This window comes from Haliotis asinina, chromosome 1 (genome assembly GCF_037392515.1).
Source record: "Haliotis asinina isolate JCU_RB_2024 chromosome 1, JCU_Hal_asi_v2, whole genome shotgun sequence".
NCBI classification, from domain to species: Eukaryota; Metazoa; Mollusca; class Gastropoda; order Lepetellida; family Haliotidae; genus Haliotis; species Haliotis asinina.
The window spans coordinates 74197080-74209887 of NC_090280.1; the positions used below are offsets into that span (position 1 = coordinate 74197080).

At 41.4% G+C, this 12808-nt stretch overlaps 1 protein-coding gene across 1 annotated transcript in view; it reads left to right on the plus strand.

Annotated features, from left to right (window-relative positions):
- Positions 1-12808, plus strand: part of LOC137282437 (sodium-dependent serotonin transporter-like) — a 49126-nt gene that overhangs the window by 22961 nt on the left and 13357 nt on the right. Inside the window, exons 3-6 of the mRNA XM_067814189.1 lie at positions 3931-4183; positions 7161-7299; positions 7962-8096; positions 11775-11878. Coding sequence (XP_067670290.1) covers positions 3931-4183; positions 7161-7299; positions 7962-8096; positions 11775-11878 — 631 coding nt within the window. The remainder of the gene's footprint in view (positions 1-3930; positions 4184-7160; positions 7300-7961; positions 8097-11774; positions 11879-12808) is intronic.

Here is a 12808-nt window from a genome sequence, read left to right on the forward strand (position 1 = left end):
ATAGTCACTGGCACACATCTATATGATACTGGTACATATCTGCTTGTCACGGGTACATTTCTTCTGTACGATGGTACATTTCTCTTGTCAGTTGGTACATAACTTCAGGTAACTGATACATATCAACTTGTGGCCGGTACATATCTTGCTTGTACATCTGGTACATATCTACTCGTCGCTGGTACATATGTACTTGTCGCTGGTACATATCCACAGGCCGGTAGTACATATCCACTTGTGCCTGGTACATACTGAACAGTCTACTGGTCGGCTGTATGTACTAGTATCTACTGCTGGATGGTACAATATGACTGGTGGCTAGTACATATCTATTGGTCGGTGATAGAGATCTATTAGAACCTGGTACAAATGCACTGGTCGCTGGTACACATTTACTGGCTGCTGATACATATCTACTGGTGGCTGGTATATATCTACTGGTGGCTGGTACATTTCTACTGGTGGCTGGTACATATTTACTGGTGGCTGGTACATTTCTACTGGTGGCTGGTACATTTCTACTGGTGGCTGGTATATATCTACTGGTGGCTGGTACATTTCTACTGGTGGCTGGTACATTTCTACTGGTGGCTGGTATATATCTACTGGTGGCTGGTACATTTCTACTGGTGGCTGGTACATTTCTACTGGTGGCTGGTACATTTCTACTGGTTGCTGGTATATATCTACTGGTGGCTGGTATATATCTACCGGTGGCTGGTACATTTCTACTGGTGGCTGGTATATATCTACTGGTGGCTGGTACATTTCTACTGGTTCCTGGTATATATCTACTGGTGGCTGGTACATTTCTACTGGTGGCTTGTATATATCTACTGGTGGCTGGTACATTTCTACTGGTGACTGGTATATATCTACTGGTGGCTGGTGCATTTCTACTGGTGGCTGGTACGTATCTACTAGTGACTGGTACACATCTTCTTGTGTCTGGTACATATCTACTGGTTGCTAGTACATGGCTACTGCTCACCGATACATATGAACTGATCGGTGGTGCAGATCTGTTAGTGGCTTGAGCAGGTTTAATGGCATATACATAATGTTCGGTCTTTAGAGATCAGGTAGTGGCTGGTACATATCTACTGGTCAGCGGTTCATATTGCTATCTGCTGCTACATACCTACTGGTCACTGGTACAAAGTAGCTATCCGCAGGTACATATCAGCTGGACTCTGGTACATATAATCTGGTCACTGGTACACATTTACTGGTGACTGCTACATATAATGTGGTCAGTGGTACAGGTCACACGTCTACAGGTCACTGTTTCACTTCTTCTGGTCAGTGATATACATCTACGGGTGACTGGTACGTCCACCCTTCGCTGGTACATATATTCTGGACTCTGGTACACATCCACTGGTGACTGCTACATATAATGTGGCCAGTGGTACAGGTCACACGTCTACAGGTCACTGTTTCACTTCTTCTGGTCAATGATATACATCTACGGGTGACTGGTACGTCCACCCTTCGCTGGTACATATGTTCTGGTCAATGATATACATCTACTAGTTACTGGTACAAGTCCACACTTAGCTGGTACATATTTTCTGGTCACTTGTATACGCCCACCGGTCGTTGGTACATAAATTTTGTTCACTTGTACACGTCTGTTAGTCACTGGTACAAATATTCCGGTCACTGGTACATGTCTACTGGTGACTGGTATACATCCACCTTTCACTAGAACACATTTTCTGGTGTTTGGTACATATTTTCTTTGTCACTGGTACATATATTCTGGTCCACTGTTACACGCCCACCCTTCGCTAATACATGTATTCTGGTCAATGGCACATTGGTACACGCCTACCCTTCGCTGGTACATATGTTCTGGTCACTGGTACATATATTCCGATCACTGGTTCAGGTCCACTGGTTGCTGGTAAATGTGTTTTGGTCACTGGTACACGTCTACTGGTCACTTGTAGATATATTCCGGTCACTGGTACATACTTTCTGGTCAATGGTACATATACTCTGGTCACTGGTACACTTTCATTGGTCGTTGGTACACGTCCACTGCTACCTGGTAGATATATTTTAGTCAGTGGTACATGTTGAGTGGTCACTGGTACATATATTCTGGTCGCTGGTCTTGGGGCTGATTCATATAGTTTGGTCACTCGTACATGTTTACTGGTCAATGGTGCTTCGTCACGAGGGAGGCGTGGTTGAGGTACCCTCGATGCTTGTTTATGTTCCCTGAGCTAGAAGGGCGTGGGTTGAGGTACTCTCTATGCTTGTTTATGTTCCCTGTGCTCGAAGGGCGTGGGTTGAGGTACTCTCTATGCTTGTTTATTTTGTAGCATGGTATCGGATCGTACACTTCAGCCAACCAGTGTGAATCAAACGATTCGAATCTTGCATCTTTCTGTTTTCCCTCACGTATCGTCTTAGTTAAGTAGCCGCGGTGTACTTTTTAACATTCACAAGGACTACATTTCAGCATTTTGTCAATATTTCAAACCTCTTTGAAGGCAAATCCGTTCGTAGGTATCGCTAGATATGGTGTACGACACAAAGAAAGACAGATTTAGAGTTATCTCCCTTCCGATTTCCTTTCGCATACATCTTGCGTGATTTAATGTCATTCGAGATAAAATGAGTGAGTGAGTTTAGTTTTACGCCGAACTCAGCAATATTACAGCTATATGGCGGCGTTCTGTTAATAATCGAGTCTGGACCAGACAATCCAGTGATCAACAACATGAGCATCGATCTGCGCAAATGGGAACCGATGACATGTCCCAACCAAGTCAGCACGCCTGACCACCCGTTCCCGTTACTCGCCTCCCACGACAAGCATAGTCGCCTTTTATGGCAAGCATGGGTTGCTGAAGGCCTATTCTACCTCGGGACCTTCACGGGTCTATACCACGAAGTACTGAATGAGTTGCCATTGGCAGAAGGGTGTATTGCAACGTACCTCGGTTGTACACGGGGTACATTGAAAATAATAGAAGAGCTCTCAGCCAATCACACAGCGACATTTATGTGTGAGGTAAATATTCCAGTCACTGATACACGTCTACTGGTCACTGGTGCATATACTCTGGTCACTGGTGCATATACTCTGGTCACTGGTGCATTTACTCTGCTCACTGGTGCATATACTCTGGTCACTGGTGCACGTCCTCTCTTCGAAGGAACATATATTCTGTTCAGTGGTACACGTCTGCTGATAACTGGTCCATGTCCACCCTTCACTGGTACATTTTCTTGTCCCTGGTACATATTTTTGGTCTCTGAAACATACATTATGATCACTAGTATACGTCCACCCATCGCTGGTACACATATTCTGATCACTTGTACACGTCTGCGTTGTTGTACATAGCTGCAAAGTTCACTAGTCATGTTTCTAGTGTCCCTGTCCTTATCCCACGACCTTCTAAGAGTTCCGTCATTTCGACATTTAATTACCTTAAATCGACCTTTTTGACAACAGTGAACAATTCTCTCCCGGAAACGAAATGTCAACCAATGAGAAGGGAGCGTCTTCGTGCCGTAGAGTGAGGCATACTTATGTGGGGCGGTGGAGAATTCATGTATATTTCAATAGGTAAATTATCTTGCCTACATGTTTGTCTAAACGTGAATTCGTAACACTAGTTGTGAAAACGGAAACTTTGTGTTTTCACAATCTACTGTCATTTCATGTGGAATGCAACTTGTCCTCTATAACTGTAGGTATTTTCTTAACAAGTTGCCATTCCTTTACGACAGCAGGTACTTTGTTAACAAGTTTATCCTTTATATCTGCAGGTATTTTGTTAACATGTTGTCTTTTATGACTGCACGCATTTTGTTAACAGGTTGTCCTTTATGACTGCAGGTATTTTGTTAACAAGCTGTTCTTTATAACTAGTTATTGTGTTAACAAGTTGTCCTTTATGACTGCAGGTATCGGGCTGTCAATCTGTGTCATCGCCTTCTTTGTATCCTGGTACTACAACACCATAATAGCGTGGGCGGTGTACTTCTTCTTCTATTCCTTCCGGTCAGAAGTTCCGTGGTTGAGCTGCAACAACACGTGGAACACTCCCAATTGTACCACCTTCAACGATCGTATCATCGCGTGCAATAGCACCAATGCCTCTGTGTGTGCCCTTAAGTCGGATGATTGGGCAAGCGCTGCATCAACAGAATTTTTTGAGTAGGTTGTCTAATCTATGAATTACTTACACCACCGATGCCTCACCAACGGTGTTTGTTTCATGATTGGAAAATAATGCTTAACATTTTTAACAATCAGTTCAAATGATATTTAAACAAATATTTTAATACATATGAAATATGTTTCTTTCATTTTATATTTTAAAAAATACCCACATATTCCACGGAGCGGAAAAGGGAAAATTAATGAACGTATATGAACAACAGGGATTTATGTTTATGTCTGTGTTTTTGCCATCATTCCATCATCTGCTACCAAACTTGCAGCATAACTACTTCATTTACGTGACGACTTGCTACTGTGGAGTTGGGGATCTGTGAGACTTACATGACCACACATTGCTGTGGAGTTGGGGATCTGTGAGACTTACATGACCACACATTGCTGTGGTGTTGGGGATCTGTGAGACTTACATGACCACACATTGCTGTGGAGTTGGGGATCTGTGAGACTTACATGACCACACATTGCTGTGGTGTTGGGGATCTGTGAGACTTACATGACCACACATTGCTGTGGTGTTGGGGATCTGTGAGATTTACATGACCACACATTGCTGTGGTGTTGGGGATCTGTGAGACTTACATGACCACACATTGCTGTGGTGTTGGGGATCTGTGAGACTTACATGACCACACATTGCTGTGGTGTTGGGGATCTGTGAGATTTACATGACCACACATTGCTGTGGTGTTGGGGATCTGTGAGACTTACATGACCACACATTGCTGTGGTGTTGGGGATCTGTGAGACTTACATGACCACACATTGCTGTGGAGTTGGGGATCTGTGAGATTTACATGACCACACATTGCTGTGGTGTTGGGGATCTGTGAGATATACATGACCACATGTTGGTGTGGAGTTGGGGATCTGTGAGATTTACGGGACGACATGCTAGAAATTGTGATGGTGATCTCCGATATTTACGTGACGTCTTGCTACTGTGGTGATGGGAATCTCCGATATTTACGTGGCGACTTGCTACTGTGGTGCTTATTTGTTGCTGTGGATTGTGCTGGCAGAATATATCTGCACACATTCAACTGAGATTGATGCCTATTTGCAGCGGTTCCAAACTACATTAAAGCCATTAAAGCAAATGAAATATATGCATGTAGCATATTTCACGTTCCCCTCACTAAATAACCAGATGTCTAAAAATGAAACTGACAGAGATATGCTTATATACTTCTTGTTGATTGGATTGTGGCAGGGGTACATGGCTGACCGCAAAGAACGCTCGGTAGAAAGGTGTGGGATGACGTCATGACACATCATGTGTCATGAACCCATCAGGCAAAAGAAAACTCGAAGCTCATTTAACTCTTAATCCAAATGATATTTAATTACCATATTAATTATTTCTTTAAATGTATATTTGTAAGTCTTAGGACTACGGATAAAATAGTTCAGACCAAGCAGCAAAGCATATACGGAAGATTTCTAAGATCGAGGTCCAGTTAACAAATCCATTCAACCAATCACATTACCACATTTTAATTTCACACATTTTAGTCTAATAACCCTGTTACATTACAAGTGATGCCCTGAAATGTTTTATGGTAAAGGAATCCCGATAGATATCGATAACAGTTTGTACCAAACAAAGTAAGAATGGATACAATCTCATTCTCTGCAAACTCGATCGTAATTCACACAGAGCATTATGAATAACAGACTGAAATAGTTTCGTATTTCAAAGTAGACCAGGACAAAGGTTGGTTGTTCTAAAAGTATCAACACGCATTGGCCTTCTTGTCCTATTTACCTTGTTACTATGGTATATTTCCTCAAGCGATGGGTTCTTTCTGGGGGCGTTTTCCGCATTCACAGCATCTCTACCAGCCAGACAATCAGGTCAGGATGTGTTCATTATATATAACCAACATCAAAGACACGTGCTAATGGATATAATGGTGGGATGTTATAGTCCTTCATAGCGGATACCGTACACAGCTGGATACAAAGTCGAACGACAGCATGGAGGACTTCAGGGAAGACGCTTAACAATGCTTGATTCAAGACACAAAGCGAGCGTTATAGCATAAATTCTGCAGTTTGAAATTTCTGTCGTGGGGCGGTTGGATGGACAAATGGCTGAATCGATGGATCTTGGAGTCCAAATGGTTCTGAATGCGACGTAATACAGTACTCATTTGTACTGTGGAATTGGGGAATTTGTGGACGCATACTAACCGTATGAGTAGGATTTAGGAGACTCGTCAAGTGGCAGCTTGTGTGATACGTGGCACATGACAGAAATTTACATATGACATCAAATTGCATTATTTTGAATTTCATACTTTCCGTCTTTCGTCTGTCATATTTTAATGAAAAGATCCCCTGTTTTTTCAAGTTATTGTTTACTGTTTACAAGCGTGAGGGTCATTTCCTTATGTTGGGATGGATGCTGTTTTATGTACAAGACTGATACATTATTCATTAAATACATAATAAATACATTATCATTTTGATACACGTGTGTACCGGGTATATAAATTACGTCTCGCACCGCGAAATTCTGAAAGGTACCGTAAATATTCACAATTGCATCATCTATCGTTTACTGGCAGCTAGAATATTTTACAATTACGTATTCGATGTAATTCGTCTTGGAAACGGATAGCGAAAAAATTATTCTTTATTCAAACGTTACTCACTAATTCACCGGCACACGGATTCACGAATCAACTTTTTCACACACTCACTAATCAACTCATTCACGAATAAACTTATTCACCCACTCACTAATCAGCTCACTCACGAATCAACTCATTCAAGAATCAACTTTTTCACTCACGAATCAACTCATTCAGAATCAACTTTTTCCACTCACTTACGAATCAACGCATTCAAGAATCAAATTATTCACTCACTCACGAAACAACACATTCACGAATCAGCTTTTTCACTCACTTACGAATCCACTCACTCACTCTCTCGCTTTTTTCAGACGAGAGGTCCTTGAACTTCAGTTCTCTGACGGTATCGGGAATCTTGGGGGATTGAAGTACACCATTACCCTGTGTCTGATGGGGGTGTTTATCCTCGTCTACTTCGCCTTGTGGAAAGGCATAAAGAGCTCAGGCAAAGTATGATGACTGACAATTTGGCAACACATGAGGTAGAATTCAATATTAGCTGAATCACATTATTTTTTGCAAACAAACATACGTTCAGGAAGCGGTAACATCGACTGAACTGTTATTTTCTCTAAATTATGTCATTGGAGTATGACAGCACTGTTTTCTCTGAGCAATCAAGCTTTATCGGTACCTATTGTTTGTCACAGCGAGTGTTTGTTATAGAATAATTTGACAACACAATATACTTTGTGTAAAAGAATATAACATCGAATTCAACCACTTTTTGGTCAAGATTAATATACACTCATTTAATACATCATTGTATCCAAATTTTAGTTTTAAATTTGTACCGCATTCGTTTTCTCTGACCATTCGTGTCCACCTCTATATGTGTCCACCTCTATTTGCAGGGACCCGTGAAGATCCGGGTTAGAATTGATCTTCAGTAACCCATGTTTATCGTAAGAGGCGACTAACGGGATCGGGTGGTTAGGCTTACTGACTGGGATAGCACATGTCATCGTATCCGAATAGATTAGATCGATGTTCATGCTGTCGATCCCTGGATTGTCTGGTTTAGATCCGATTATTTACAGACCGCGGCTATATATCTCGAATATTGCTGCGTACAGTATAAAACTAAACTCACTCACTCACTCTGTTTCCAGGCCGTGTGGATTACAGCAACCCTACCCTACATTGTACTTATAATCCTCCTTATAAGGGGATGTACCCTGCCAGGCGCGTTGGACGGGATCAAATACTATCTCACACCTCAGTGGGACCGTCTTCGAGACCATCAGGTAACTATAATATGTTATACAGGGAAACCCCGATAATGCAACCGACATCGGGGGCGGAGGAATCAAAAGCAAGGTAAGGGACCGTCTTCAGGACCATGAGATAGATATAACAAGTTGTACAGTGAAACTCCGTTTATCCAACCTGTACAGAGGGCGGAGGAATCAAGAAGTAAGGGACCGTCTTCAAGGTAATTATGTCATCGGGTAATTATGTCATCGGGTAATTATGTCATCGGGTAATTATGTCATGTTCCACAAGGAAACCACTGTAATCAGTTTCATACGTCTCTCTTTCCGAATAATAAAACTTGTATAAACACTGCAGACATTCTTAAGTTTAATAGTCTTAATAGAACTGAATGTTTCTGAATAGGTGGCTCGTCTGAAAATCATTTTATATTAAACTGTGTTGGACATTCTCATTACTTTGATATGACAGACTGAGTGACAGTTACCCAACCGTTGTTACACTGACGACCTCTTGTTGATGTCAATTCATAATGCGCGGGATAGTGAGTTGGTGTTATTTTACGCTGCTTCGTACAGTGCCTTCTTGTTATATCGTGCCGAGGATAGCCTGAATCGATGCATATCTCAGACGTTTACTGCTAAAAAGAGTGAACACCAGAAATGGGCTTCATACATTGTACCCATGAAGGGAATCGAACCGACTCTTCGGCGTGACGCCCTAGCCATTAGGCTACACTATCCCAGCTACACTTGTAGAAGCCGCGATCACGGACTAAGTACCACAGAACTAAACCGCAATCATCCCGGCTGATTTTATATTCTGTCGGGTTCCTGGCGCACCTACGGGACGTAACTCTTTAAAGACGCTACGACCACGCCACGCACGCCCCTCACAAATTCCTTTGATAAGTTGGTATTCACAGTCTCACAGTCCAAATTGGAAGCAAATTCAATCAGCTAAGGAAAAGCATGACAATAACACTGCCTCCAGTCACTAATATTTACAACAGTACTTCTAGTCGATCGCCACAGGCCATATAGAACCGGTTGTGCGGTACTTTTAAAAATTTACTCACGTGGAAAATGACACTCTCAGCGCGTTGTATGTTTCTCAACTGAACCTATTCACCTCGAGGGAATAATCAGTATATCCAATACTCAAGTGATCTGAACTGTTCAGATCCCGAAAGGAGGTGAACTCAAGATGGACGCCAATGGTCAGGCATTGGTAATGCCCATGGCGTTGAACACATGCAGTAAGACATTTCTAGACATTACGCTCCTTCTCGGGTTGGTAATAGTACTGGCGGTTATAACAGTACTATAAATGGCATTCGTGCATTTTTGAAACATCCACCATTGTATATGAGTATTAGTGAGTTTCACGCAGTTCTTTAGCAATATTCCAGCAATGTAATACCAGAAATGGGCTTCATTTATTGTACCCATTGGGGGAATCAAACCCGGGTCTTCGGATGAACAAGCGAACGCCTTAACCACTTGGCTAACCTCCGATCGTATATTTGTAGTGCATAGATACAGTGCGTGATAAGACCAGTGTTTCATATTTTAACACATTCAAGAGGTATCAATGTAGAAAACTCTTCGAATGTACTCTATATAGGACTCAAGTGCAACTTTGCTTCGTCTTGATTTTATTCCTTTACTTTTACTGGGTACAGATTCATACAACTTCACAAAGCTTCTTATAGCTTGATACAGATTGACTGAAAAAATAAACAAAGATATTCTTACTTATGATGAACAATGTGTAAATACCAGTAATCTATTGCCATGAAATGTAGAATTATTTGTAGTATAATACTTACAAAAATATTGCCTTATGCAAACACTACAAATATATACACTAAACATTGAATAAAGTAATGATGTTGCCTTATGCAATTTTACCAATAAAGTTCTAATTGCCTTATGCAATATAGAAAATATAATGTAAAACTACAGTGGACTAAATATTTCAAAAGATTTCCTCACCTTATGAGAGAAAAGAATGAAACATTTAGCTTATTTCTTAGGAAAATAAAGATTGTATCAAAGTATAGGATATTTACGGTAATCTTGGAATTTGTGGAAAAAAAAACCTTTCACCAAAATGCAAGGACATAAATGATATTATACCAAAAGGCTATGAAATATGTTACAAACATAATATGAACCTTGAAAACGAACTTTACCATGAACTGTAAACATTGTTTACACATCGCGAACTTACAGCGATGCAATATATGATAAACAACCAGAAAAAGACTTATTCTGCTTAACTTACAGCATGTAAATATTAATGATAGAAATACTGTTGCATGTATAATTTTGTAATAGTTACCGTTTGTATGAGACGGCATTTCTTGGGCATTATTTTAAAAAACAAAACAAAAAAACCATCAGCGATGATGGGCGCAGCCATGACAGCAGGAAAACCTCGTGCGAGTAGGGCACGTAACTCTGCCATAGCGCCTAGTTAATGCCAACCGCTAAAGAAAAAACTACACGATGCAATTTTGGCCGTTACACTCAATATACGTGTCTAGGATATACCATTACACGTGCATAAACTGTCACATTGGAACATAATGCGAAGGTAAGCATTGATGCTCAGATTTCATATTTATACAAACAGAAAGGAAAGTAAACATCAACATCAACATAAAACTGAAACAAATATGAGGTGAGTGAGTATGGTTTTACGCCGCTTTTAGCAATATTCCAACCAAATAACGGAAGAGGACACGCGAAATTGGCTTCACAAATTGTGGCGTACCCATGTGGGGAACCGAACCCGGACCTTTGCGATATCTTTGCAGAGAATTTAACTACTAGGCTACCTCACCGTCTTTGAACAACAACAAAAAAACCCTAGTTATTCGATGGTGATGTATATGATTGAGGTTTGTGGTGTTTCGGCAACGGATTTCAACCTGGCAACATTTGGATGATGTTAGTTATTGTTTGGTACTTTCATCCCCGAGTTAGTAGGTGGGGTAGCCTAATTGTTTTAGCGATCAACCTTGCAACATTTGGATGATGTTAGTTATTGTTTGGTACTTTCATTCCCGAGTTAGTAGGTGGGGTAGCCTAATTGTTTTAGCGATCAACCTTGCAACATTTGGATGATGTTAGTTATTGTTTGGTACTTTCATCCCCGAGTTAGTAGGTGGGGTAGCCTAATTGTTTTAGCGATCAACCTTGCAACATTTGGTTGATGTTAGTTATTGTTTGGTACTTTCATCCCCGAGTTAGTAGGTGGGGCAGCCTAATTGTTGAAGCGTTCGCGTGCGATTCCCCACTTGGTTACAATTTGTGAAGCCCGTTTCTGGAGACCCCGTGCCATAAAAGTGCTGGAACATTGCTAAAAGCGACGTAACACATTAAAGTTACCCACAAGAATATTCATTTGTAAAATGTTTGGGATGTGTTAAGAATACCTAATTTCAGATCCTGACATTATATTGCGAATGGGTGAGTGAGTCGGTGAGTTTAGTTTCAAGCCACTTTTAGCAATATTCCAGCAATATTACGGCGACTACACCAGAAATAAACTCAACACACTGTACCCATGTTTAGGATTCGATCCCGGGAACTAAGGAAATCTGAGCGACTTGTACGTCAACACCGACGAATGACAAATGTCTGTTTATACGAATGAATACGAACTTCAAGTTATACTCTGTTTTATTGGTTCTGCTTTAGGTCTGGGTGGACGCTGCGTCTCAAATCTTCTTTTCCCTAGGACCAGGGTTTGGAGTACTGCTTGCCCTGTCTAGCTACAACAAGTTCAACAATAATTGTTACAAGTAAGGCTTCACTATTGTCATCTTCGCATGCAACTTTTTTTCTGATCAGACACATCGGTGAGGACCCGAGAGAGACGTGACCTTCAGTAAGCTATAAGTGGTGTGAGTGAGTATGATTTTGCGCCGCTTTTAGCGTGACTGGCGGACGTTAATCATTAGGCCCCATCGCCTCTCTGTTACCTATACATAGTATGCGTGAATGGTTGATTGAATAAAGCATGTCTTGGTATCCCAAGTGGTGCAAAGATCGATACTGATAATGTCAGTCTCCGGGTTGTCTGATTCAGACCCGAGTGTCTACAGACGTCGGAGGTAGAGTGTGTGTCTTGGGGAGGGTTAGCCCTGTGGTTAAGGCGTTCGCTCATGCCAAACACCCGGTTTGTTCAGATTCCCCTTAGGTCAAAGCGTTCGGTCGTTGTATTCCCCCACATGTGTACAATGTGTGAATACAATGTCTGCTAAAACAGGCGTAAACCCAAACTCACTCACTACAGCTGGAATACAGCTGAGTGTGGGGCATCGTCATTTCTAGCAGCATTCCAGCTGTCCTGTTGGGTGATCAGAAAACACTGGTTTCACGCATTGCTCCCGTCTGGCTGGATTTGAGAATCTTTGTATACAAGAGCATTGAAAAAATAATGAATTGTATTGAAAAACGGATTTTGATTGCAAAGAGACGTAGCACCAACAAATAACATGCCAATATAAGTGTAGTGCTAGAATGTGTTGATCGAATGACGTGCTCGCATTCAGGAAACGTTGTTGGAGGCAAGGAGAAAGGTCGGTTGTTTCCGAAAGCAAGATAATTCGCAAGTCAGATATTCGAAAGCAGTCTCGAGTCGATCTCGGTTCGTGTTAATATTGGAACAGTCAGACGTACAGATACTGGAGAACAGCTGGGTCGAGATAATCCATCAACAACTGTAAACA